A 27447-nucleotide genomic window follows, 5' to 3' on the forward strand; every position below is an offset into this window, starting at 1 on the left:
AGATATGATGCAAGTGTGGAGTCTAATCCTAAGCTATTGAATCATAAAGAATAAAACCTAAATGATCATTTGAAGAGGGAGGGATGGGAGGAAATTGAGAATGAGTAGCACGGCTCACATGAAATGGAAGGTTACTATAATAGTTATTCTTGAATCCCCGCTGTTGCCCATAGGACCTCGATTATTAACATTTATATCTAGTCTTACTCTCCACGGTAACTTATATTTGGATCTTGTATTATAGAGGAGCAACAAAGAGGGGTTTTGGCACATAAAATACAAAATGGATTGTCGGAGTGTAGAGGGAAGAATGAGGAGTGTTGTTGGGTCACCTTTTACACAAAGTGTTATGAGAACTCTTCATCCATCATTCACTCAACATCTGGTAAATTGGAAGAAGATGAGCAAGAAATGCATCGTCCTCTACTATAGAACCATAATATCGCATTAGGTCCTCCAATGAAGGAATGGCCTAATTAGACACCATAGGATCCCAAGATTGAGGTGTCTTGAGTCATTATGAGCTAGATGTGTGTCATTTGTGTAGACTTGTACAAACCAAGCTTTTCACAATACCCATGTAAGACTCTTTATTAGAGCACTAGCTCTGATACTATGTGAAGATATGTGGGTTTGTAGAGAAACAAACAGTGTATGAACACGACTAGACCATAGTAAAAGCAAAAAATAAGCAAAACACAAAAAGGAGAAGATATATTTGATCAATGAATGAATTCTGAAAATGAGTGAATGAAGAATGCATAGATGTGGGTGCTCAAGGAGTAGAGATGTCCAACAACAATTGACTCTTGTGGGAGTGGGCTGAGGGAGAGCATCAAAGAGTTCCATCCTCCGTGTACAGATCCCAAGTGCAAAGGAAACATGGTATACAAATGCGACCAAACCATTGTGAACTTAGAAAAGGATGCAAAACACATAAAAGAGATGTATTTGATGAAAGAATGAATGTGGAAAATGAATGAATGAAGAAGGTACATAAGCAGGTGGTCCAACAACCCACTGACTCTTGTGGAAGCAAGCTGAGGGAGAGTGTCAAAGAGCGTTGTCCTTTGTGTGTGGATTCGAAATGCAACAAAACCACCAAGAATGAAGTAGATGCAGGATACAAGAGCAAAGGGTGATGAAACATAACAATCACTGAGGAGAGTGTTGGAGTCTGTTATCCTCAGTGTATGGATTTGGAGTGCAGCAACACCACCAAGAATGAAGTTGATACAGTAGATTGGAGCTAAGGATGATGGAACGTATTAGAGCCAAGGGGCACTTGGTGATGGAAGATGTTGAATTTGATGTTGTAGGGCAGTTAGCAGCAAAAACACAGATCTCTTGGCGTTGTTTGACAATGGACTATTGCTATAGCAAATGTAGATGATGTTGAACATGTGAGTGCACAATAGAAGAGAAACACGAACATAGAGACAAGCACACACACACACACAGAGAGAGAGAGAGAGAGAGAGAGAGAGAGAGAGAGAGAGAGAGAGAGAGAGAGAGAGAGAGAGAGAGAGAGAGAGAGAGAGAGAGAGAGAGAGAGAGAGAGCGGAAGATGAATGAAGAATACTACATTGATTGAAGAAGAATGTTGATACAATGGGGATGGACTGATCAGTCCCCGCATGTAGCCCACAGTGTCAGTGAGGGCACCAGATCAGGCTGATGATGATGCCAGCACCAAGCACAGAGTGTCGGAGTGTGTACTTGCAAAGGAAAGAATGAAAACTGAAGAGTGTGTATCTACTGGGGGGTATAAATAGCCATAAATGCCCAAATCTAGCCAACCTGTACTTGTAGGTGCTCAAAAAGTTAGCCTACCAGCATTAAATGCTGGTCATATTGAGAAAAATGCCCCAAAAAAAAGGGAAGGACGGAAAAATCCGAGATGGCAATGACAATGTTTGGCAGGTGGTGGCAAACTGTGGTAAGAAGAAACTGGCCTGGGAATGCACATAGGAAGCCGACAACAGAAGAAAATGCACCTAAACTACCAGATCTTCTATGTCTCTGTCTGACTTTGACAGGAGCTCACAACTAGGAGATGACAAGTTGGCATGACTAACATAGGTAGGCTAACATTCCCTCTCATATTGCGGGAGTGTTTGAAGACCCAACCACCTCATGTGATGAAGAATAGAAACCTTGGCCAAAGGCTTCATGAAGAGATCCGTTGCATTGTCGCTTGTGGGAGAATAGACCAGTGTTAACTCAGAGTCAACGATTCGCTCTCGAACATAGTGATATTGAACCTTTATGTACTTTGTGCAAGCATGAAACACAGGGTTCTTTGTTAGAGCTAGAGCACTTTGGTCGTCCGCACGTAGCTTTGTAGGTCCAGACCGGGGAAAGCTAATCTCGGCCAACATGCGGCAAAGCAAAACCGCCTCTATAGTTGTAGAACACAATGCATGATATTTTACCTCTATAGTAGACTGCTTCTTGTTGCTCCACAAGATAGTTCCCGATCCAAGGGAGAAGGCATAGCCTGTAGTGGACCATCTTGAATCCATGTTACTTGCCTAGTCAGAATCACTCCAACCAGAGAGAGTAACCCCCTCTCCATACATGATCCCATAGGATCGAGTCCCTTGTAAATAATGAAGAACACACAAGGCCGCTCTCCATTGCTCCTAAGTGGGAGTCTTCATGAAAGAAGACAACAAAACCACAACAAATGAAATATCCAACCAAGTGTGAATAAGCCGAATGAATGAGCAAACAAGACACCTATAATGGGTGGCATTTGTAAGTAGAGCTTTGGTTGCCAAATGATTGGACTCTGGATCTGTGGGGAATGAAATAGGCCGATAATTGGCCATACCAAACTCCAAGAGAAGCTTGGAAATGTGCTTGTACTGGGAAATAAAGATGCCTTGTGCCATTTGATAGATCTCTAAGTGAATGAAAAAGTGTAGGACCCCTAGATTTGTCATGTCAAACTCCTGTCTCAAGATCGCTCAAGTTCGATCTACCTCCTAAGTATAGCTCCATTTGATGATAAGATCATCCATATACAATATGAGCAAAACATAACGGTCACCCTCAACATTGTGGTATAGGTAGGGGTCATGAGCCGATCTATGTTAGCCATTATGTAGAAAGAATTGATCAATCATTGGGTATCAAGCTTGAGGAGCCTGCTTTAGGCCATAGAGAGCCTTGCACAATGTGTAGAGTTGTTCCTCCTTCCTTGGCACAAGAAAACTTGGAGGTTGTGAAACATAAATCTCCTTCTCAAGGACATCATTGAAGAATGCAAACTTTACATCCGTTTGATAAACAGGCTAGCAGCGGTGGTGGGCTGCAAGAGCCAAGATAGCCCAAATAGTAGACATCCAAGCTGTAGGTGCAAAAGTCTCAAAACTGTCCTCTAAGCAAAACCCTTGGCAACAAGCCTAGCTTTGTGCTTGTCCAAGGAACTATCTGCAAGGTACTTGGTCTTATAGACCCACTTCATCACCTTCCGCTTCGGTGGATGTGGAACCAACTTTCAAGTGTAATTTTGCTCCATAGAATTGAGGTTCTCCTACATGGCATGACACCAAATATCCTGTGCAACAGCCTCCTCAATTGTAGTAGGCTCGCTATCTTGAAGGATTTGTGCCATAAGAGGATAGTTCACATAGAGTGAACTATTTTGTTGGGTGTGCAAGCGAGCTGAGCATGCCAAAGTAGCCCAAGCTTGTGGGAAGACCTTGCGACTAAGGTTGTGAGTGTGTAGAGCCCACCCTCTTGGGATCTTGTCCAAAGAACGGCACTTGTAGAAGTATGTTCCATTGTCACTGCATCTTGTGTAAAGACCACCCAGGTACCAAGCCGTGTAAGACCATGAATAGACAATAGGTTAAAACCTAAATTCGGTACATGGAGAATTTTGGCCGAAGAAGATTGCTTGTCTAGCAATAAAGGAATAGTCTCCATGTTGATCTAAAATATGCATTACTTGCCGATTAGCCTCTTAAACAGCCCCAAAACACACTAAAAATGCTCTTATAGAGTAAAACCCTAAAATGGGGAGCGGTTCGAGAGAGTTTAGTAGAAACCCTAATTTTTGGGGCACCCTTCCACATCTATAAATAGATAGGCTGCTCCCATTCAGCCATCATCCTTGTTTGTAGGTTACACCAGCCCACACACCCTCTGCTGCTATTGGCGCCCAGTTTTCAGCCTGCAGCCTGCCTCCATCTGCTGTCCAGCCATCATTGGCTGCAGCCCCATTATCTTCAGCCTGTCCATTACTGTAGGCGACAGCTCTCAGCTGCTGGCGGCTGCTCCAGACTGTCCCAGACTGCTGTTCAGACTGCTGTCTATCATCTCCAGGGTTAGCCAGCCTGCGCTTTCAGCATTGCTGGCTTTGACACTCTCAGACATTGTTTCGGCTTGCTGTTTACAGTAGACTGTGCACCATTTCCAGCCTCCGAGCGGTGGTACACTGCTGCGTTTACCAATTTCCAGTCTCCAGACTGCTGCGTTTTGGTGACCAGCCTGCTGCCATTCACTATGCAGCACTCCTGCACTTCGATTGATGGTCACAGACTTGGAATCCGTCTTTGGTGGACATCACACTCTGACATTGCTTTGCCCTTGAGCACACTGTACACTCTTATATTCATTTATAGCATTCATTCACTTCAGAGTTGTGTTCTCTCTCTCCCTTCTTATGTTTGTATTTGAGTTTTGAGTTTTGCGTTTAGGGTTTGAGTTTTTGAGTTTTGCGTTTAGGGTTTGAGTTTTGCCCTCTGTGTCTGTGTCTGTCTCTTTATGTTTTTGTTGTGGCCATACACTCTGTGTGTCCTCAGTGCAAACCCTAGGAGTTTCCTTCACACTCCACTCCTGGAACGAGAATGATAAGAGTTGTCACCAATGGTGACAGTGCCCCCTCTGGCAATCATTTCTTGAAGCCAATCGTTTTTGTAGGTTATGTAAGAAGAGGTTCCATTGTCCACAAGCCAAGGCTTCTTCTAAGTAGAAGAAGCAAGAGTTGTATCCTCAACGAATACATACATAGACAAACTCTGTCGTAGCGGTGGTAGCCTTTGTATCCTTCGAATTCTTCTTCTTTGGCTTCAAATGGAGATGGATTTGCTTACACTTTTTTTCGGGATGAGTGCCCTTTCCATAGTGTGGGCACTTGGGCTGCTTCTCATTCTTCTCATCCTTATTGTCCTCTTGCTTCTTGTCCTTGGCCTCAACTTTTTTCTTCTTCCGTCCACTTGTGCCAATTGTAAAGGCCTTGGTGGAGCCAGAACCACTAGCCCTAAGCTCTCTAAGTCTCTTGTCATGCTCCAAGACAAGCAGGGAAAGCTTCTTCCATAAGAGTGTGTCCTTGATGTGATAGGGTTGGTGTAGAGGACATTGAACCGAGGAGATGGCAACTGAGTTAAAAGAATCATAGCCATGTCTTTAGAGGATATCATCTGACCAAGAGAGGCAGGCTCACCCCTCATTTCCTCCATCTTAATAACGTGCTCCTTCATAGAGGAGTCACCATCAAGATTGAGTATCCACAACTTCTTCTCAAGGAAAATCTTGTGGGCAAATGTCTTGTGCCGGTACAAAGATGCAAGCTTCTTCCACACTTCCGTTGCGATCTTCAACCTGCGAACATGCACACGAACAGAATCTTGCAAACTCATAAAGAGAGAGGTTTTTGCTCAAGAGTTGAGCCAGTCCCACAAGGTTGTATGGTCCATAGAAGCCCCATTTGTTGAATCCTCTTTAGGATGGGGGATAGAATGAGAAACAAGAGCCCAAACATTGAAGGTATTGAGTATGCACTCCACCTTAAATGCCTAGAATGAATAGTTGGAACCATCGAGTTTGTCTTCTTTGGGTAATGAAGGTAAGAAAGATACTTGCACTAAGGGTATCAAGGACGACGTCTTCACTTGAGAGGGAGTCCTATGTGATAGATGGATAGAAGAGGGATGGGTGCAAATGGGAGTCTCCTCCTGCGAATGATAATTGCGCCTCTGCTCAAAGGAGTGTATGGAAAGAAGCTCCTCCTATGAGTCATCAAGGTCTGTAAACTAAGTAGACAACTTCAATCCTGCAATCACAATCACCTAGAAAGTTGCATGTGGATTGAAACAACGTGGGAAACAAAAGACAACTAGTTACAATGTTTGTAGATGTGCTGCTTGTCCGCTGAAATCTGTCCCCTACCATTAGGAGGGGGTGGCTTGCACCAAGGAGTTGTCGCCGGTACTAAGAACCGGTCGCCTACATCAAGGAATTTGTGTTTTCAGAAAAACCTAGGAAGAAGGGGTCGCCTGCTTCTTGGATGCTGTCGCCTTGCCTTGGATCATGTCGCCTAATCTCCAAGGGATGTTACTTAGCTGCGAGAAAGGTCGACCTGGCACAAAAACACCAATTGGTTGTGTTTGCAGCAAACACTAGCTGAAAATTTGTGTTTTGCGATTTGGGTTGTGCCTTTGTGAAGAATAAATAGCCATAAATGCTTGAATCTTACCAACCTACACTTGAAACCAACCTTGCTTCTCAGAAAGGGTGGTAATTTCCTGCTTAAGCACCTAACTATAGCAATCAAGAAATAAACATAAATTGAAATGTACAATTTACCTTAATAATCTTGCACAATAGACATCCGGTTGTTTCAAAAATTATCACCCCTTTTAGCATTTCTTTAACTTTAATTGCTAATGGATAGTATAAGTTGAGATTCCACTGTCTTGTTTGTTGATCCAAAAGCCCCTTGCTGTACATACAATCAACAAGCAATTTGGCCAATGGCCCCTTGATTTTCACATAGGAATTGCACAAATGGAACCATCAACTAGCCAAATGTTGCTCCAATTCACAATGGATGGCCTAGCATTTGAAATCCTTGCCAATTCCACGAATTTTAGGTGCTGATTTTAGTGTCTGATATCTTCTCTTGTTGGCACGGGTCCCAAGGTGGTTGTAAACCCTAATTTATGCAAAAATTTAGGTTTACAACAGAGGTCTTTTTGCTGTAGCCTGTCCATCAAATTCGATTGAGATTTGCTCAAAGTGACTGAGAATGCTGAGATCTCTTGAGAATGGGTTGAAAAAGGTAAAAGAAAGCTAAGATGAGAGAGAAATCTGATTTTCTTCGCGAGAAAATCTTAAATTCTACTTGTTGCTTGCTCCAGCTTGTATTTAATGCAGTCACCTACTACCAGGCACATCCAAAATCCTGTCACCTGATGAGCAATGTTGTTGCCAGCCCTTGGAAGATGACTCCCTGTTGTCCTTTGCCTGCTGAGGCCCCGAGATGGCTATCTTCTGTAGCAAATTGTTGTTCTCTTATCAAAAAATGGATCAGCATCTCTCTCTCCCCCTCTCCTAAGCTGTAAACTAATTGAATGATCGAGACCCAGCTCCCAAAAACGTTTTCTCTGTTTGCATGGGCATTTTGTCAAGTGGCAGCTTTCTAAATCCATTTTTCAGCATTATCTAGCCATTCTATTAAATTTTAGAATTAAATAATCGTGAAAATTAGTTTCAGCCCTTCTAACCCCGCCCAAAATTAAATGTGCCCATCCATAAATAAATTGGCTAGACCATTTGCAACTTGGAGTGGTCCCCAACCTCTATTTACCCTTGGACTGATATTAATTTATTAATTAATGCTAGTCCCTAGTGTCACCACCAATACTTAGTGGCCAAACAACTATCCTAGGGTCAAAATTGACACCAATTGATCCCCAAAGCCTAACTCGCATAACTTATTGCAACTTTTGCCTTTGACATCCATTGCATCCTTGGGGTCCTTGGCCTATTACTATGAAATAATTGCCATGTGTATCACATGTGCTAAATAACGTTACACATTTGATTAATAACTTAATCAAATGTTATTAGCAAGATTAAAACATCTCAAAATTTCATGTCCTTGTGACAGATCTCCTTCTTGAAATCTTTGCAACCGTCCTCGATTGCACTGCATTATGCCAAAGGAAAAGCATGCTGCATTGGAAGTTCCATAAGCCACTGTTATCCAACCATGGCACATGCCCCAAACCTTGTTGGAAATTTCTAGCCAACATAAGCATGATATAAATTTGAAATATAGTTCAGAATTGCTAAAATCCCATTGGATGCATCCATAACTCATGTTTCTCAAGTGTTTTGACTTCAGAACCATAGTAAAGCATATTTTTAGCATAAACCGTGGTCGAAACTCCTACTGGCATTTACTTATATGTTGCTATCCATGGAGCCAGCCATAAACCATAGAAATTGAGCATAATTTGATGATAAATTGATCACTTTCTGATTTGAGAATTGATCACAAACTAATTGCAAATGTGACTCAAATTGATTATAATATGTTTGTAGAAACTGATAAGTAACTAATGCAAAAAGTGATGCAAAATTGATCCCAAAAGTGACCATAAACGGTTCTCAAACTAATAAAAAGTTGAGCTAAAATTGGATAGAAATTTTGCCTCAAAATGGAGGCAAAAACTCATGCCAAACTGATCATATATTGATGCAAACGTATAACTTTAGTGCCTGGGTAAAGCTCATACTCATTTGCATATATCTCACAGTGACTAATACACAGAGTAGTGACCTCATGGTAGACATACTGTCGGCAGAGTACCTTGGATGCATACTGAATACATCTGAGACCCACTACATACGATATTACTGTATGCAGATGAGATTGTTCTCATTTTAGATTCACTGGAGGGTTTGTAGTGCCATCTAGATGCTTTGCACATCTTTTGTAGAGATAAAGACCTCACAAAAAACCTTGGGAAGACCAAAACCATGGTTTTTCAATACTTCAGCAGCATGGGTGACTAGATCTATGTACAATTCACATTTGGGGGAGACGTACTGGAGCATATGAGGGAACATGTCTATTTGGGAGTCACTTTCTGTGGCCCACGTTTTTCGTTGAGAGGGGCGTCAGAGGCACGTCTGGCATGTGGATACGTAGCACTAGGGGCACTTGAGAGTCAATGTGCTCACATACAGTTCCAGGAGCCCCACACCAAACTTTGGTTGTTTGACACCCTAGTCACACCTACATTACTATATGGAGTAGAGGTATGGGGTTGCAGCTTATACCATAGGTGCCTTAGCCCACTCATTGATCAGATTGGAGTAGAGAGGGATTATTATGATGGCTGGGATAGCATGGAAAGGCCATTGATCATGATGATAGCATGCATGATTAGGAGTAAGCCCTCCACCCCACACCCCATTGTCAGAGCATAGCTAGGGGCGACACCCATAGTCATGGAGGCACTCTTCAGGGCAGTGACCTTTTGGCACAGACTATGGGAACTTCCACGCCATAGATACTCTAGATTGGCACTAACCTCATCTAGACAACTAGCAGCAAGAGGCGAGAAGAAGTGTTGGTTTTCATAGATGGCTATTTGGATGAGCCTACATGGTTTGGATATTGACCGTCTTTCACCTTTGGATTATAGCCTTGATTTCCCTACACTTTCTCTCAGCCGATCAGAGTTGAACTAGGTGATTAGAGCTGATATCTTGAGGATTGAGACGGCAAGGACATGGATCCACCCACCACTCCCTCTAGGATCGAGGATGGAGTTCTACAAGAGCCATTTCTTGTGCCTCTTTGATGATGGTTTTACTATTCGGCCAGCATATATGGACACCCATCTCTCTCATAGCGTACGGGTTGCTATCGGACAGATTCGCACCTCCTTACATAGGCTCCAGATGGAGACAGACAGATGGACAAATACCCTAGCAGAGGATAGGACTTGCCAGCTTTGTGGTTGAGAGCTTGAGACGGAGGAGCACTACATATGTAGATGCATAGTATACTATGACAAACGAGGACGGTACCACTGCCTCTTCCAGGATGGATTTGGACCCCTTCGTCGCGTCATGGAGTAGAGGACCAGAGATGCCTAGGTCTCTTCCTCCTGGAGCTCGAGAGGCGCCGAATTGCACTACTGTGAAACGGGAGGTCAGCTCACCCAAAGGGACACACATAGAGAGCAGTGACAGACTTCCTCTACAGAGCCGACCCTACTGACACTACCGGCCTAGGAGAGACAGAGCAACCCCGCTAGACACCTTACAGACCACACCGTGGAGTCACATTGGATAGAGCCATTTCCCTTCGTAGAGCACGACGACCCCATCTACCACGACCACGTTTGAGGAGGCCACACCACAGTCGGATTAGAGCCATTATCACGAGACACCGCAGACTCACCACTAGGCATATCGGTGAAGTAGCTAGGGACCCCATCATAGCTGAGATCATGTGTAGATCTTGAGACCAGCTATAGCTCATAGTTTCCACCACACTTTTGTACATGGCTAAATCAGATCTGGTTCTCCTTTTCTTTCCTTTTCTTTTCTATTGATGGAACAACACTACACATGGTTCAACCCTAGTATAGCCCCATCGTATAGTTATTTTTAGTATTGTTTCGTAGGCCACCCACTTACTTGTAATGTTATCTTTACCTTGCTGATGAGATGACATTAGACATGGATGTACTCTGGATTTTGTCTCATAGACTACATTGGCCTTATGTAGACGTTAATATATCTTTCTTTCTTTCTTTCTTTCTTTCTATAACTGGAGGAGTGGAAGTGCTATCTCTACCCTTGAGCATCAAGCTATACTCCGGACCCCTGCTCTGTTGAACTTGACAGAGCTTATCGGCTCTAACTAAAAGGCATCTTAGTAAAGTTGCAACAATTGAGGATGGTCTGCCAAGTCATCCTCTTCCATCCACTTTGCATCTATTGGTGAAATAATACTGAAGCTTTACCAAGAAGCATATGGAAACTTTATCTCTAACTTTACTTGCTTTAAAACCTCCACTATGTTATAGGCCTTTCTTCTCCTTAAGCATTGCAATGTTTTATACTTTCACATTGTTGCAATACCAACTTGACTAATATGCAATATTGCTTCCACTTGATTAGCCTCTCATGTGTACCTAACATGCTAGGAGCATCATATGCATTAGGAAACATTCTTGTTTGCATACTTTGGACCATTGCAATGTGACTGTGCATGGGAATACAGCCATACCAAGATACATTTTTTGATATGTTGCGTGTATTACTAGTTGCATTTGTCCTCAATGCCCACTAGCACCATTTGCTTATGGTCACTATCCACATTTGGAACATCATACTACTGTATTGGCTCCTCCTTCAGTGCATCCTGTTGTCTCAAAGTTCTTGAAGACGATCTCCTCTTCTTGTCTTCGCTGGCCTCTTTTTAGGGGTTCAAAAAGCATATGAACTGAAGATCATTTGCCAATTGCATAAACATTTTAGCTGCTGTCCTCAACTGATCTTAAATTGGCCATCAAATTCCTCTTCCTCTTGCAAGTCATCAGCTTCAAGAGACCTAGAAGGACTTACATTTTATTCTAAATCAACATTATCAGCTTGCTATCCATGCTGCGTGCCTTGTCCAAGATTAGACATTGCATTTTCCCTGACACTTTGTGAATTTTCAGATCGAGAGGCATCATACTTGCTTGATCCCATCTCACTATCTGAAGACATTCTTGTTGTAGTGCTCAGTTGAATACAATTTCAACACTAGAGCATAGCTTTTGACCTTTAATAAGGTGCCTCGGACCCATCAAGTCAAGGGAATTGATGGTATCCTGGCGATGGAACGAGGAAACTAGCCTTCCTCCTCGGAAAGAGTGGTAAATAACTTGATTTAGCACTAATTACAACAAGCATAAAATTCACATAAATTGAAAATGCACACTTTATCACTTTAATCTTGGACATTGGATACCTTGTTGGGCCCAAAATTGGTGCCCCTTGCGGTATTTCTTTATCTTATATTGCAAATGGAGGGGGTACAATTGAGATCCTCTGATCTCCTGTGCTAATCCAAGTGCCTCTTGCTGTCAAAATTGACTAATAAGCCTCCGAACCAATTTGCCCCTTGATCCACTTGTGGATTGGCCTTTACCCTACTTCTTGAAAGGCAAATTCCCCCCCCCCCCCAATCTGATATTGATTGGCTAGCCTCTTGAATTTCGGTTTACAACATAGATTGATTGAAATCTCTTTCTTTGATGGCTCAAATTGTAGAAAATGTTGAGATAACTTGAGAGATGGTTGGGGGATGAGAGAGAATGCTGTAGAGAGAAATTGCAGAGTTTCATTGCGAAAAATGTTGAAAAATTGTTGCTGCACTGCTCAAACAGCCATGGAAGATATTATCTATTGCTTAGGACCACGAGATAGACTAATGTCCCATTCTGTATGCTATCATCTGTACCAAAAGGACCTTTTGCTTCTGTCACTTGCCTCAAATCTAATATTGACTGGCTAGCCTCTTGAATCTCGATTTACAGCAGAGATTGATTGAAATCTCTTTCTTTGATGGCTCAAACTGCTGGAAAATGCTGAGATAACTTGAGAGATGGTTGCGAGATGAGAGAGAATGCTGTAGAGAGAAATTGCAGAGTTTCATTGCGAAAAATGTTAAAAAATTGTTGCTTTCCTGCTCAAATAGCCATGGAAGTTGTCTCCTATTGCTTAGGACCACCAAATAGACTACTGCCCCATCCTATATGCTATCATCTGTATACAGAAGGACCTTTTGCTTCTGTCACTTGCTCTTGGAGGGCTCCAAATTGTTGTCCCATATTGTACTAATCCTTGGTGGTTAAAATCACATTAGTAGCCTCTCCTTGCTCTCTAACGGCCTCCTTCTTTCTCACAATGTTTAGAATAGACTTCCATCAACATCTTAAAACGTTTTTTCCACTTGCGCGGGCAAGTTTTGCCAGGTGGCAGCTTTGTAATCCCATTTTTCAGCATTATCTATCTTATTAAACTAATTTTTAAAATATTAAATTTTAAAATTAATTTAAGAATTATTCTAGTGCTCAAAAAATTAATTTCACTAGTTAATAATTGAATTGACTGGGCCAATTTGTCTTTCAAGTATCGTTGAGTAGTTGTTAGCCCTTAGACTGGCATTAATTAATTAATTAATGCCTAGTCTCTAGTACCACCGTTGACATTAGTGGCCAATAAATTGATCTAGGCCCAAATCTGACACCAGGTACCACCTAGTACTTGTCAGGTATAACTTATCACAACTTTTACCTTTAATACCCATTGTATCCTCAGGGTCCTTGGCCTTTTACCATGAAATAATTGCCATGTGCATCACATGTGCTAAACAACCTTGCACATTTGATTAATAAATTAATCAAATGTTATGAGCAAGATTAAAGCATCTCAAAATTTCACATCCTCGTGACACCAACTGTAGGTGCTCAAAAAGCTAGCTAACTAGCATTAAATGCTGGTCATACTGAGGAAAATGCTAGAAAAAGTAAGGCAAGGCCACGGAAAAATCCCAAATGACAATGACAATGTTTGAGAGGAAGTTGTAGACTGTGGAAAGCAAAGACTGGCCTAGGAATGCACATAGGAAGTTGACAATTGAAGAAAATGCACCTAAACTGTCGGAGCTCTATCTCTCCGTCAAACTCTGACAGGAGCTCACAACCAGGAGGTGACAGATTGACATGACTAACATAGGTAGGCTAATAGAACAGCAGCCTGGAACAAAAAACGCAGACCTTCAGAGGCTAGTGACAGCAGCAGGAATGATGTAGATGGGCTGCACACCGAAACACAGCAGCTGGAAAGCCCGAGGAAGCAGGGCAGCAGCAGAGAAGAATCTCCAAACAATTGGCGGCAGCATTGGTAGATTGGGTGATAGGCTAGAAGGAGGGGCAGTACCTCTTTATGGATGGGTGGCAGCTTTTGGGGCTGTGGATGAAGGCTGATGATGAGAGTAACGACGATGATGGTAGTAGAATGTGGGAATGGATAAATGGATGAAAGTGATGCCCTTCTATAAAGGATGCTGGAGTGAGAATGTCTAGGGTGTCATGAAAAAGCAATAATGCCTTTTTGGGCTGTTTAATGAGCTAAAAAAGTGCCAGAAAGATATGATAACTTAGGAGGAAAGTTGTGGTACCTCAACATCCATTGTTTCTTGTTTTAATTGGAATCTTGTGTTTAGAAAGAGAAGAATAACTTTGCCAAGAGAATTGGCCTCCAGAAGGGCCAAAGATGGAGAAATCCAGCAGCAAAAATGTCTTCTTTTAGGGCTGTTATAGTAGTAGAAGTTATACTTTGTACTGCCCTGCTTGTTATATATGATCTGAATCTTTATGTGATGCCTTTAATGTTTGAAACTAAGAATGAATGCTCATTGCATGCCACAAAACCTCTCTATCACATGCAATTTTGACAAGTATTATTACCATATGCTTGCATTTAGGACATGTGGCATAACTACTGTCTTAAACTAAGGCAGATGTCTCTTTTCCCTTGTATAACTAAAGATGCAATTAGAATTTTATGCTGCAATAAGATGGTATGTACCTATGTGGCATGCCATGTGTCTCACGTGTCTGCCATGCATCATCTGTGGACCGTTTTTCGATGTCCTGATCACATCCGTACAATTTTTTTTTTTTCACCATGGACATTGGAAGATGTATTCATACTTGAACTTCCATGTTCTACTCCCACTTGGATATCTTGGATGAAATTTAAATCCGCTAGTCATATATCTGTGCTTCCATTTCAAAGTTATTGTGCATCTCTTCAATTGTTCATTGTTCTGGCACACTCACTGATGACACCTTTGGTTCAATCCTCTGGTGCAGATGTGATTTCACAATATAGTTGGATGTATAGGGTCTCACGCCAAAGAAAAGGCTTGATAGCAAAATTAGGATTCACACACAATTTGCTGCAGCCTGCAACTATTTGTGCAAAGCCAGAATCAATGGATAAATACTTCAGTACCTCAATGAGGAATCTTCGAGAATGCCAATCTCATCAAGATCTTTGGATCTAATTAAGCCTCCTTTATCCTAATCCTATGGATTTTGAGGTGGAGAGTGCAGTTCCTCGTGGCTCGGCCGAAACACAAAATGAACATGGCAACAGACAATCATAACGAGGAAAGAGCATGTAAAACAAGGATTTAGAAGAAAGTTTAACTTGAATGCAAAGTGAAAATGGCATTAGACAATCATAATCAGGAAAAAGGCACATATCAAGGATTGAGGATCTAGAAGAATGTCCTAGCAAAGCTGACACGTAACTATTTGTTAGTATAAATCTCCACTAAAATTGCATCTACTTTTCCTGTTTGTGACAATTTTGGAATGCACTCAAGGATTTTTTAACTATAGACTGGATCAGGAAAAGCAGCGTGCTATTTTCTTAAAATTCTTTAACCTACAGGCAGAATCTATGAGAATGCCAATCTCATTAAAATCTTTGGATCTAAGCAAGCCTTGTGCATTCCTAATACCCGCAGATTCGGGGGGTGTAGAATGCAGTTCTTACACCTCATGGTTTAGCTTGCCTGCCAAATAAACAGGTCACTAGACAATGATATTCAGGAAAAGCCTTGTCAAGGCCGTAGAAGAAAGGTCTCACAAAGATGATATACATTACATGGTAGAATATAAAATCCTGTGCACATGTACCCCTCTAATGGTTAACACATTTGACACAAAATTTGCATTTGATTTTCTGTTTGTGGCAAGTTTGGCATGTACATGAAATGATTTTTGAGTTTTGTAACCTATAGACTGGATCAGGAAAAACAGCATGCTATCTTTTTTCCATCTTCGCAAGAATCAACACAAAAAGGGCAGCAGTTCAAGCCGTTGTTGTAGTTCCAACAAGAGAATTGGGCATTCAGGTGGGAAAGAGAGTAAAAAGGTGTGTTGTTTTCTAGTGGTTTTTTGTACCAAAGCTTCTCAATGCATTTACATAAGGAATTATGCAGGTTGTGAGGGATGCAAGGAGGCTTTCAAAGACACGAGATGCTGAAAAGGAGGAAGAACCAGGGTCGATCACATTGATCGGCAATATGAGTATAATGGCTTTACTGGATGGGGGCTCATTGAAAAGACAGAAGATCTGGCTGAAGGTACTTCTATCAGTTGGATCTTCCTTTACTCAATAGTTTTTTTGAAGATCTCTTGAAAGATAAGGCTAGATCTTGGAGCTGGTGGGAAGGTGCTTCTTGGATTATGAGTGTGTCCATTGAGGGAACTGATCTCATAATCACACCTTAGATTGTTGTCTGTCGCTGTAGCAAGATGTTTTGTTTCCAATTGTGATACAACAGCAAGAAAGCCAGTGGCCAAACATTTAGAAAAAAAAGTATTTGTTTGTTCACATCCTATAGTGTGCTTTTAAGTTAAGTATGCTCTAATCTTTCTGGATGATGGGATCTTGCATTTGTGAATGGATGCTCTATATCCAACATGGTTACTTTTGGTGATACCTATATCCCTGGTGGGAAATTCCAAAAGGGATGAAAGTGAAGATCATAATGATCAACCCATATTAGTTACTGACCGCACAGTAATAGCGTCTAGGGGCAAGATCTACGGTGGATATTGTTGGCTAGGATGACTGAACCAGCATTGAAGATGAGCAGAAAGTCATATGGGGAAAGGAGGAACTTTCACTCTCCCTTCATTATGCAGTATCAGTTATGAGGATGATTGAGGATTGTTCATGTTTCTTCTGAAGCACACCATATGGAGATGGGGATTAAGCGGGAATACTTTGGAACTCCTATCAGCCTTTGGAACTTCTGTCAGCTGAAGTATCATCGCAGCTGAAGAAACATAAATAGTCTGAGGGTTACTTTGTTGAGAGGAGATCAACTTTGGCTTGCCATTGGTCTTCAACTACACGTGATTGCAATGGGGCAGCAAAAGGGTTTGATTCTGATAGAGTGCATCTGCCGCCTTCTTTCTTCACATATAACTATTTACTTCTTTGAGCCTATTCATCAAGATTTGTAAGGCTTAAAACATGATCTTTTGGAAGTAGAGTAGTCACAAAGGGTTTCAAGGCTAGTCTTTCTTCTTTTTCTTTTTAAATGTCTCTATCTGTTCTCCGTATGGCAGTCAGTGCAGTGCCTCGCAAAATGGCAAGGTTGCATACATTTTAATAAGCATTGGGAAATGATGCAAAGTGAACCTATTTGTGGTAATAGTTTCTGCACGTCCCACAAGACAAATCTTGATGTCCCTCACAATTGCTTGGAGTAGAATATTGTTTCTTTGGAGCGTAGGAGAATCAAGCCAAGAAGTGGTACAAAAGACTTGTGATGAGGCACTGAAATGTATGAGAGGCTTTTTGTATTGTTTGATGTAGAGATTGAAGCGCATGGAATTGGACTGAACATGCCCATCTTTGTGATTTTATTAATGTTTTGGAGAAGCACCAGGAAAAGAAGAACATCTTTTATCTTGTGAGCTCCCGCTGCACTGATATATTCCTGATTCTCATAGTGGAGTTGTATCATATTAACATGGGATGGCCATTTTCTAGCTTCCCATCCCAATCCCATCTTGTCCCTTTACCATCACAGTCCCATCCACATGTTAGAGCCCCCTCTCATGGTGATAGGGGATGTCAATTCTTGTCTCCATCCCCATTCCTGTACTTGTTCCCCAAACCCATCCCATGTTACGATGATTTCTGTTCCCATATGCATATTCCCCTAACATACTCCCGATTCTCATAATGTATTGTTTAGCACCATTTCTTTGTGTATTGCATGTTTGACATGGTATTAGATGTTTAGGCTGATGCATAGTAGTTCCATGCTCATAACATCGCTTACCTAAACTAGGATTGCTCGCCTAAACTATGTTTATGCTCAATTTATGCTTTGCTATGGTTGTTTGGCAAGAACAATTGAGAAATGCATTCTATGGGCTTTTGGCTGCAGTTTTTGATTTTTTATGAGTCTTATGTTTTATATATGCTAGCTGGAAATTTTCAGCAAGTGTTTGGCATTAGCATGGTTAAGTAGCAGTGGGCAATGTTGTTTTTACTATGATGCCTTTTGGAAAATTCTAGCGGAGTACGTTTCTCTTTGGCACATTATAGTGCAGTCAAGGACGATTGCAAGGATTTCAAGGGGGAGGTCTGTCATGAGGATGTGAAATTTTAATGCTTTGCTTAGCATTTCATTAAAAGTTAATCAAATGTGCAAATGTGACTTGCACATGTGAGGTGAAAGCTAATTAGACCTTGAGATATTAGTTGGTGCCAAAGGCAAAAGTTGTAATAAGTTATGCTTGATAGTTATTTGGTATTAGATTTTGGCCTAGACCAATTTATTGGCCATTAATGTGAGTGGTGACACTAAAGACTAGGCATTAATTAAGTAATTAATGCCGGTCTAGGGGCTAATAATTGCTAAGGCTACTTAGGAGACAAATTGGCCCACCAATTTAAGTATTGGCTGGTGGAATTGTTTTTTGGGGCATCAAAATAATTTATAGTATTATGAAAATTAATTTAATAAGCTAGACAATGCTGGAAAATGATTGATATCATTGAGTGATGACACCCAAAGTTGTGTTGTAATCCACTTGTATTGATCCATAAATGGAAATAGGCTTGTACCCTAATTGGCTTGGGAGCTAAAAAGCCGCTTTGGTTTATCTTGAATATTCTAACAATAATTTTTGAACCCATTTTCATCTAAGGAGGAAAGTATAAGCTCAATGAATTATGAGTTACTATTAAGTTTGCATTTAGGATACCTCATCTCATTAAGTTTATAATTTCTTATTCTTTTTCCTATTTCAACTTCTTTGTAAGTCACTTTGATTCTCCATTACATAAATTGCACTAGTTACAACAAAAAGTTTGTATTTCTAGGTCCCTCTCTCTCCTTTCTTGTTAACTCCTAAGCCCCCCACTAAGCCTACTAAGCTCAGGATTACAAGTTTTTTGCACACATGCTCAAACCCCCTTTTCCCTCCCTTAAGTTCGTAGATATCTACATAAAGTGCAGCAATTCTTCCATTCTTGCTTATTTGTTATTGATTTTATCTAGATAGGAACCACCCCCCTCTCTCTCTCTCTCTCTCTCTCTCTCTCTCTCTCTCTGTGATAATGATTGCTTCACAATTAGTGGAATTGGTCTGAGTTATTTTGAAAAGCAAAAATTTGGAACTACTTGAAAGGAGTCATAATGACTGTACAATTATAGAGAAGTAGGCTCCACAATTAGGAAAGAAGTCATCTTCCCACTACTGACAGAGAAGTAGGGAATCCAGCACTGAACTTATATAAGCAGTTTGTCAACATAAAAGCTCTCCATTGAAGTGTGAAGCATCTGAAGGCTTAAGTGGAAGGGTCTGACTGGTGGAAAGTCACTATCGAAAAGCATCCTAGGAAGCCTATGGTCAAGCGAAAACCAGTTCTGTATCTGAAATCAGGAAAACCAACTCTAGGAAAATTGGAAACAGTACCTGAGGAACTTCTTGTGTGGCATCTTGGAAGACTAGTGTTGGTGCCTCCTTGAAAACCCATGCCTTCTTGGAGATCTGCTCAACTCAACTGAAGCAGAAGTCTCTTGAATCTGACTGAGGTGTTATGACTAAGGCCTTTTCAGAAGCCTTCTGGAAGGTCTTTTGAAATTTGGATTCAATCTCTGCCAATCCAGGAAGTCTTTTATTAGAGCTGGGAAATCTCCTGCAGATGGAGCTCCATGTTGGTCATGGACAGGCTGGATAAACTGAAAGCACAGAGTTTTAGGCTGAACTAGGAAGAGGGACTAGCATCAACTGACAAGTTGCTGCTCCGAAATAAAACATAGTAGGACAGGTCTGGTTTGGTGGAGAGGGGAATTCACAGAATACTTTCTGGCCACTGTCTTGGGCTAGAAATGCAGGTGGCTGAGAGAAAAAGGAGCTGTTGGGGAGTATGATTATTAACAAAAAATGGGTGGAAACTTCTGTGCTCTGCTGAAGACTCGCTTAGAGCATTGTGATCATACTGGCAAAGCTCATGCCAAGGATTGGAGGACGGAAAACTTTGGAAAGTTATAATTTGGCGTTGATTAGTTAGAATTGACAGAGAGGATGGAGGCAAAAGGGCTGACAGCCCGCTGCACACTCATCTGGAAACACTCACATGTGCAAGTGCCTGATAAGTGACTTAATTGGATGACCAAGGTTGATTAACTGCAGATTGAGGACCAAGAGCAACTTCAAACAGCCAGAAACTCTGAATACATTTCCAAAGTATGCCAAATCTTAACAATAAATGCAAAGTGGCCAACTCATCAAAAACCTGTGTTCTAACCATTAAAATTACCTTGCTTAGAACTTAGCATCTGTTGTCTGAGACTGTCTGCCTTCCAATGTAGTCAGGGAAATCCTGCTGCAACATAGGTGCACTATAGCCATGCCTTTAATGGAGGAAAGATCTTACTGATAGAACAATTGTGGTGAAGGAATCTTACTCTGCAGAAATAATCTGACACAACTGATGTGGACAGTGTTAGTGGATATGTCAGTTCAAGTGTGAGTTTGTGCATGCCAACGAGGGCTGGGCACATCTTAGATATTTTAGGCATTTTATATCTGTCATTTTCATGGTGCTTGGGGCATTTATCGCTGGCCGACCTGACATCAGTTATGGCTTAGAATTGGCCTATATATTCTGGCTACTTCCTCTTCCACATAGTGTCATTCACCTGTTTCAGGTTCTGGTAGAGAGAGGGAGCCAATGCTGGTGCCTTGACGCTAGTGACTCACATTGGGTGTACTATCTCAAATCTTGGTATATGGATTCCATTTCCTGAGCATCTCTTTGCTTTTGAGTTCTTTGTGCATGGTTCTTTTCTTTTGCAGTGTTACTCTTTCACCTTGTGTTCAATAGTCTATTACAATAATTTTCCATTTTTCCATGATTGCATCCACTTGTGACATGGTATTAGACTGCAGGATCTAGGTTCTTGCTGCTTTTTTTTGCTGGTGCAGGTCTGCGTTTTGACTTTTCATTTGTTGTTTGGACCTATTCTACACTGTGCGACTGATTTAGTGTGGGCGTCCATCTCAACGTCTCTCTGTCTGCCATCTGCGTTTACAGTTTATTGGGCTGTTTCAGCCCTGGACTAATAAGCTGAGGCGACCTGTTTTCCTGTAGGTCGTTTGCATTTAATGCAGTTCTTGACTGCATTTTGTCATCAGCAGCAGCTGCATTTTGCTCTTTTGCTTCTATGCATAGCTAGGCGATAGTATTTCAGGCTAGTTCTAGCTATGTTTGGTCGGTCTTTTCCCTTTGTGACACTACTCACCTCTAGTGCATCTGGTTGTTGTGTTCTCATCACAACACTTTGGTTATTGTTGCCCTTTTCTCTATGTGCTTTCATTACTGCTTTGAACTCATGCAATCCTTGTGAGTCTGTATTTTTGACATACTTGGCTCCCTCAAGATTCCTTTTCTTTCTTAATCTTCTTTGTATCCCCTTCATCATGGCTCCTTCGGCATCTCCTTGTGATGGTTAGCATCAATATTCTTTACTCATCTATGAGTGTTATGTTGGAGACTTCTTGTTTTTAGCTTTAGGTTTCTATGTGGATACTGTCTCTTGGTGCTCTAGATGTTCCAGTTTCAGAGAGGGGTGACATATGGAAGAAGAAGTTGCTGTCTCAATGCTATTATTGTGGCAAGTAGGGACTCCTTTGAAGGGTCTGCAGGTCATTAGCAGCTTTATGAAAGGAGTAGGTGCAGCCAGTGATGAATGGTGATAACTCTCTCAGCAAGTCTTTCTCATCTCCAAGTCCAAGGTTAGGCTCTAGTTATGTGGACCTAGTGATGGCTGGAGGGGCCTCCCTTCTAGGTTGCTAGTACAAGTAATGCATGTCATCCTTGACAACTCTCCAGTGCTAGAGAGGGTGTGTGTGAGGGTGGTGAGGTGGGGCAGTTGTGCCTCATCTATATAGGTATATAGGTGCACAGGTTCAAAGAGGGATTTTCCTGACGCATTAACTGAAGTCAAATCTTGGAGCTGGGATTGACATCTAGGTTCATGATGGGCTGGTATTTAATAGAGAGTGGGGTTAGCTCCTAGTCTAAGCTCACATGAGGGGACACTTTGGCGGGGAATCCATGGTCACATATGTTCAGAGGCATTGTTTTGATAGGATGGTCTTGTATGCCACTACAAGACATTGTTGACAGATATTGAGAGATGCTATGATTGTTCTCTCTTTTCAGGAGTTGGTACAATCGACATTGACATGAGGTTCTCTTGGAGGCATCTTAGTGGTGGACTGGCCACTCCCTACTTGGATATCCATGGTTCTCTTTTGGTGGTTATTGTTGTATGGACCTTGATGGGTTCTTATCATTGTATCATTACGTTGTACCAGATCACCCATGATTTGAGAGAGGGTGTTAGCGGATATGTTAGTTCATGTGTGAGTCTATGCATGCCAATGAGGGCAGGGCACATTTTAGATATTTTAGGCATTTTATATTCGTCATTTTCATCGTGTTTGGGGCATTTATTGTTGGCCGATCTGACATTGTCTATGGGTTAGATTTGGCCTATATATTTTTGCCACTCTCTCCTCCACATAGTGTCATTCACCTCCTTCAAGTTCTGGTAGAGAGAGGAAGCCGCTGCTAGTGCCTTGACAGCCAGTGACTCATGTTAGATCTGCTCTATCTCATAAATTGGTATATGGATTCCATTTCCCAAGCATCTCTTTGCTTCTGAGCTCTTTGTGCAGTGTTCTTTTCTTTTGCAATGTTTCTCTTTTCCCTTGTCTCTTATGTTCAACAGTCTATTACAGCAGTTTTCCACGCTTCCATTAGTGCATCCACTTTTGACAGACAGTGGGCATATATAAGTACGCTATGAAGGCTGCTATTGCAAGTGAATTGATCACAGTTTGTCAAATAGCACTGTGGTGTGGAGGAAACAAGGTGCAAGAAAATCAGCAACACCACCTGCTGGACAGTACAAAAGCCTTCTTGGTATCTTGAAAGTTCTTGGAGTCTAGCTGATTCAAAGAGCTATGTCATACATTATGAAGATTGATAGAGAATCTATCTTTTGGAATTCTGTGGTCATAGATGCTTGGACAGATGTCTTATATGCTTGGAGAGCAAAATGGGCAGAAGGGCTGACTGAGACAACATGTTGATGGAGGGTTTTTTTTGAAGATGCTTGGATGTTCATGTCTTTGCATAGGCAGTGGGTGGTCATAAGGTTTGAGGCATAGCCTTTGGCAATCTGGTATGTTGGAGACTCCATTGACATCCTTTCAAGGCTATCCACAGAATAATCTGAAGGCCTCATGCTGAGCTGCCCAACAACTCCACAAGCGAGACTGGTGGGTTGCCACAACTGTCATATGCCCCTTTGTTACAGCTACCATCCTTGCCCATTCAAGCAAGTCAACTGACAACTGGAAGTCCCTCATGCATATAGAGCTGAAAGAAGATAAGAGCTCCCACAAGGCCGTGAACTGCTTCACAACCTACTCCCAAAGTCTGTTGGAGCCTCTTGTCAAGCCAAAAATCCTTCAAGTGCATCTCTCTCTTCGTTGGTGGCATTGAACTAATTAAACAATTCTAGCTGAATAGTCAAAAAACAAGATCAGTTTTAGCTGGAATGTTCTAATGGTTTCCACCCACTATGATTCTAACTCACCTCTGAGAGTAGTCTGTCCTCCCAAAGCACTAGCCACTGGTCAGTCAGCTTCTTATTTGTCTGGCAGTTCAGCTTCTGACAAGCTCAGGGAAGCTTCTTAGGGAGTGGAAATGAGGTCTGTCTTGGCAAATAGCATGTGGGAGATGCAAGTGGTCTCGGGAGGGCTTGGTAAATGTGGTATGTGAGATGCAAGTGTTCTTGGGAGTGGAACATCTCTCTGCTACCTCGATTTTGGCTTCTATTTTGCCAGAGACCTTTTATGCTTGTGGCGATAATCTACTTAGCACGTGGTATCTGTATGACATCAGATCTGTGGGAGACTCTGGGATAAAGAATCTAGATGATGTATTATGTTTCTAATGCTATTGTTATTGTTGCAGGCTGATCCACCTCAGATTGTTGTTGGAACAGTACAAAGTATTTGCAGAATGATTGAAACAAAGAACTTGAAAACACATGCCATAAACACCCTTGTTATTGATGAGGTGACGACTTTGTTTCTGTTTGTTTCAGGTTGATATTATCATACATTAGATTGTTTTTTAAGCTGTAAATGATGGTCTTTTTTAGTATCTGATTTTGTATTGTTAAATAATTATTGGAGCTTGAGATGAAACCTGAAAGCACTTTTACCATTAATTTACTTGTACATGCTGGACTCCTTGTGCTTGAATATGCAGCCCCAAAGGGCACTTATGGACAACTAAACCATTACAATTGTAGTTTAACTGGAAGTTTAATTATTTGAAGGAGCATCAGGCCTAGACCTCGTTTTAACCGCCATAGCTGCTATGTGACAAGGAGTTGGATTTAATGAAGACTTAAACAGGTATTAGAAGATGATTACATTATTTTAGAAAGAGAGTGCCTCTTTATAATAAATAGTTCCAACTGATGGACCAATGGGTGTCTGCCTTGGCTTTTATGAACATGGGAATTCTCATTTATCTGGACTGAAACCCCCACCAAGCTTGCTGACCAGTCTCCCCTGTGTTCCTCAAGCCAATGCTTTCTTGTCTATTTGCTTTGCTCCTAACATGGAGCTCACTCTTAGGGATGAAGTGGCAATTCTTGACGTGTTATCTCTGGCTTGCCATGTTGTTGGAGACTGGCTACCGTTCTGTACACTAAATGAGTCTAATAGGAAGATTCCACCCCAGTCAAAGTTATATGGATTGTATCTCTTGGCAATTGGATGCTTCAAGGTTCAGTTTAGCTCGCCCGAGCAGTTGGAGGTGGCAGTTGCCTCCAGCCTGCTCAACATTTGATTGTGGTGGCCTATTTCAATAGATTGGTTGAGAGCAAGGATGATCCTTGCCGGGGATGACATTGCCACCTTTGTCTTCAATGAGTACTTCAAGCCTTTTTTGTCTAAGATTGGTAGCACTTTCAGATACATCATTTGGACAGCTAGGACCTTCGCTGATGTGGTTTCCGAGGGTCCTCCTTGATACTCATCAGTCAGAGTTATTATGCCTACTAATTCTATTTATTCTCTTCCTCAAACTATCAGGATTATCCTCGTTCACAAAGGAACCCTTGGGCCTTACCTAGACTTTTTTTACTCAGCCTTTGGATTCAGTTTTCCAATTTGTACCTTTAGAGGTTCCTGCCACTCAGTAGGTGCAGGACTGATTGATTTGCAGGAGAGAGGATGCACAACCCTACATCCATGAGAAAGAAATAGTAGACTTTGATGATTCACTTGATTCAAGGAAATTTTCTTCCTTGTATGAGGCAGAAGAGATTGTAGGCTTGATAGATTCTACACTAGAAGACCATTGAGACAAGCATGGGCTGAGCCATGTTGGGCCTAGAGGCTCAAATGTTCCCTGTGAGAATCCTTTCATGGAATGTATGAGGCTTTGAAGGAAGACTATTGAGAAGAGCTGAAGCCTTGTGAGATAGGACTTGCGTAAAACTCTAGTGGGAGGGTCAATAAATTTTATTGCAATATGAGAGCATTACCTCATAGCAGAGTGGATGTTCCATAATTGTGAGAAGTTATTGCCAAGACAGTTCTATGTATTGGGCAGCGGCAATGTGAAACATAGAGATTCAGGCAGAAGTTTGCTTATGTGCAGGAGAGGAGTGGATTGAGGCAGTGCACGATGGAGCATTGTAAAGTAAGACTAAATTGTTTGCTGGTCTGATCTGCAATTTAGGGCTTCAGCAGCTGCACAGAGAGAGAGAGAGAGAGAGAGAGAGAGAGAGAGAGAGAGAGAGAGAAGGGAGAGAAAAGAGCGTTTTAGCTGCTGGATTCACTTCCTACCCTCGGCATGATCCTTTTTGTGATTAATTGCATTTATCCTTAGCAAGTGTGGTGTATGCCTGCCAAATCACTTACTTGGCTCTAGCCCCTATGCATACACATTAAATGGCTGGAGCCTCATGTTCCAAATGTTCTAAGCCCTTGGTCACATGGATCTCTTACGTGTGATGTTACTTGTGCCCTGTGAAGCTCGGATGTATGTATACTATAATATACGCACGGTCACACCTCCTTACAATGTTTCCCTGTAAATATTACGTTGGTTAATTAATGTTTTAATTTATGTAAGACATCCTCCCCCTTAGGAACTACTTTCTTCCTTGAAAAGAGAATTAGGAAGGTCTAACTGCAAAGTGGAAAATCTTTTTTCAACGATGCTTAAGCACTTCCATGTTGAACTCTCTTGAACAATCCTTCCATTTTACCAAGCACCCTTGATAAGCAATATTCCTTGTTCATCTACTACAAACATCTAAAATTCTTTCAGGCTCATGTGGAAGAGATTGTTTATTAAAACATTCCACTTTATGATCCCCCTAAGATGAGATTATCAACTTCATTCAATGTTTTGCTAAGTTGAAAAATTGGAGGTATCTTACTTGTGGCAGGAAGTTGGAGCTTGTAAGCCATTTCTCCTATAATCTCAAGTATTGTGAATGGACCACGATACCTAGGAGAAAATGTTGGACATTGTCTTGTTTTCATGGTTTCAGATTGCTCGTACCCTAGGATACACTTGCTCCCCCTCTTCAAATAGAAGAGGTTCTATGTTGGTTCGCATGGGCTCTAGCTCTATCATGTGCCTTCCTAGTGTTTCTTTGTGTAAGTATTAGCATATCTTGTAAGAAAGTTTTGGCTGCTTGAATCCTCTCCTTTTGCAATCCCATTGCACAAGCTCACCTGTGTATAGTATAAAGGGACTCTATTTGGTGGAAGAGTTCTTGGCACTGCTATATGCGAACTCTACCGTAGGTCAATACTATTTCCAATTAGTTTACCTTTTATTTACAAATGCATTGAATATATTGTCTTGGATTTGGTTAACCCTTTCAGTTGCTCATCAATTTATGAATAATCTATTGTAATCATGCTAAGTTTAGTGTCCAACCTCCTTAACATTGCTCTCCAAAAGTGACTAGTAAAATTTCTATCTTGATTAGAAACAATATTTGAGAGTCCGCATAGGATCTCTACAAACAATCTAGCTAGTTTTGGAGTTTTAAAGTTAGAGGAGGTTGGAATAAATGGAGCTGATTTGTTCAAACTATCCACAGTTACATATACAAAGTCGTGCTCCCTAGTGTCTAGGTAATCCAACAATAAATCAATGGAAATGCTCTCCCATTTTCTCGAAGGAATTTCTCAAGGGTAGAGATCTTCAAATTTTAATGTTTGGACCTTATTGATGTGGTACTCACTACAAATTAGGACTTCCTCATACATTTTAGGCCAATAAAATTGCCTCTTAAGAAGACTATTTTGACACGTATAGAGTATTAGGTGCCAAAGTTCTTGCTTTATTAGAATAGACACTCTTTGTAGTGCAAATAGTGTTTATCAATGGCAAAATTGTTCCACTTGAATCCCTTTTGGAGATCCCTTGATGTTCCTTCCTACGTGGTGTTCGTTTCATTTGGATCTGCTA

General features: G+C 41.4%; 1 protein-coding gene across 1 annotated transcript in view; it reads left to right on the plus strand.

Annotated features, from left to right (window-relative positions):
- LOC148034902 (P-loop containing nucleoside triphosphate hydrolases superfamily protein) overlaps window positions 1-27447 on the plus strand; it is a 149014-nt gene that overhangs the window by 70829 nt on the left and 50738 nt on the right. The window contains exons 3-5 of the mRNA XM_087679855.1: window positions 15626-15739; window positions 15827-15970; window positions 23911-24015. Coding sequence (XP_087535981.1) covers window positions 15626-15739; window positions 15827-15970; window positions 23911-24015 — 363 coding nt within the window. The remainder of the gene's footprint in view (window positions 1-15625; window positions 15740-15826; window positions 15971-23910; window positions 24016-27447) is intronic.

Source organism: Lygodium microphyllum, chromosome 6 (genome assembly GCF_053477565.2).
Source record: "Lygodium microphyllum isolate KBCC chromosome 6, Lygodium_microphyllum_v1.1.10, whole genome shotgun sequence".
NCBI classification, from domain to species: domain Eukaryota; kingdom Viridiplantae; phylum Streptophyta; class Polypodiopsida; order Schizaeales; family Lygodiaceae; genus Lygodium; species Lygodium microphyllum.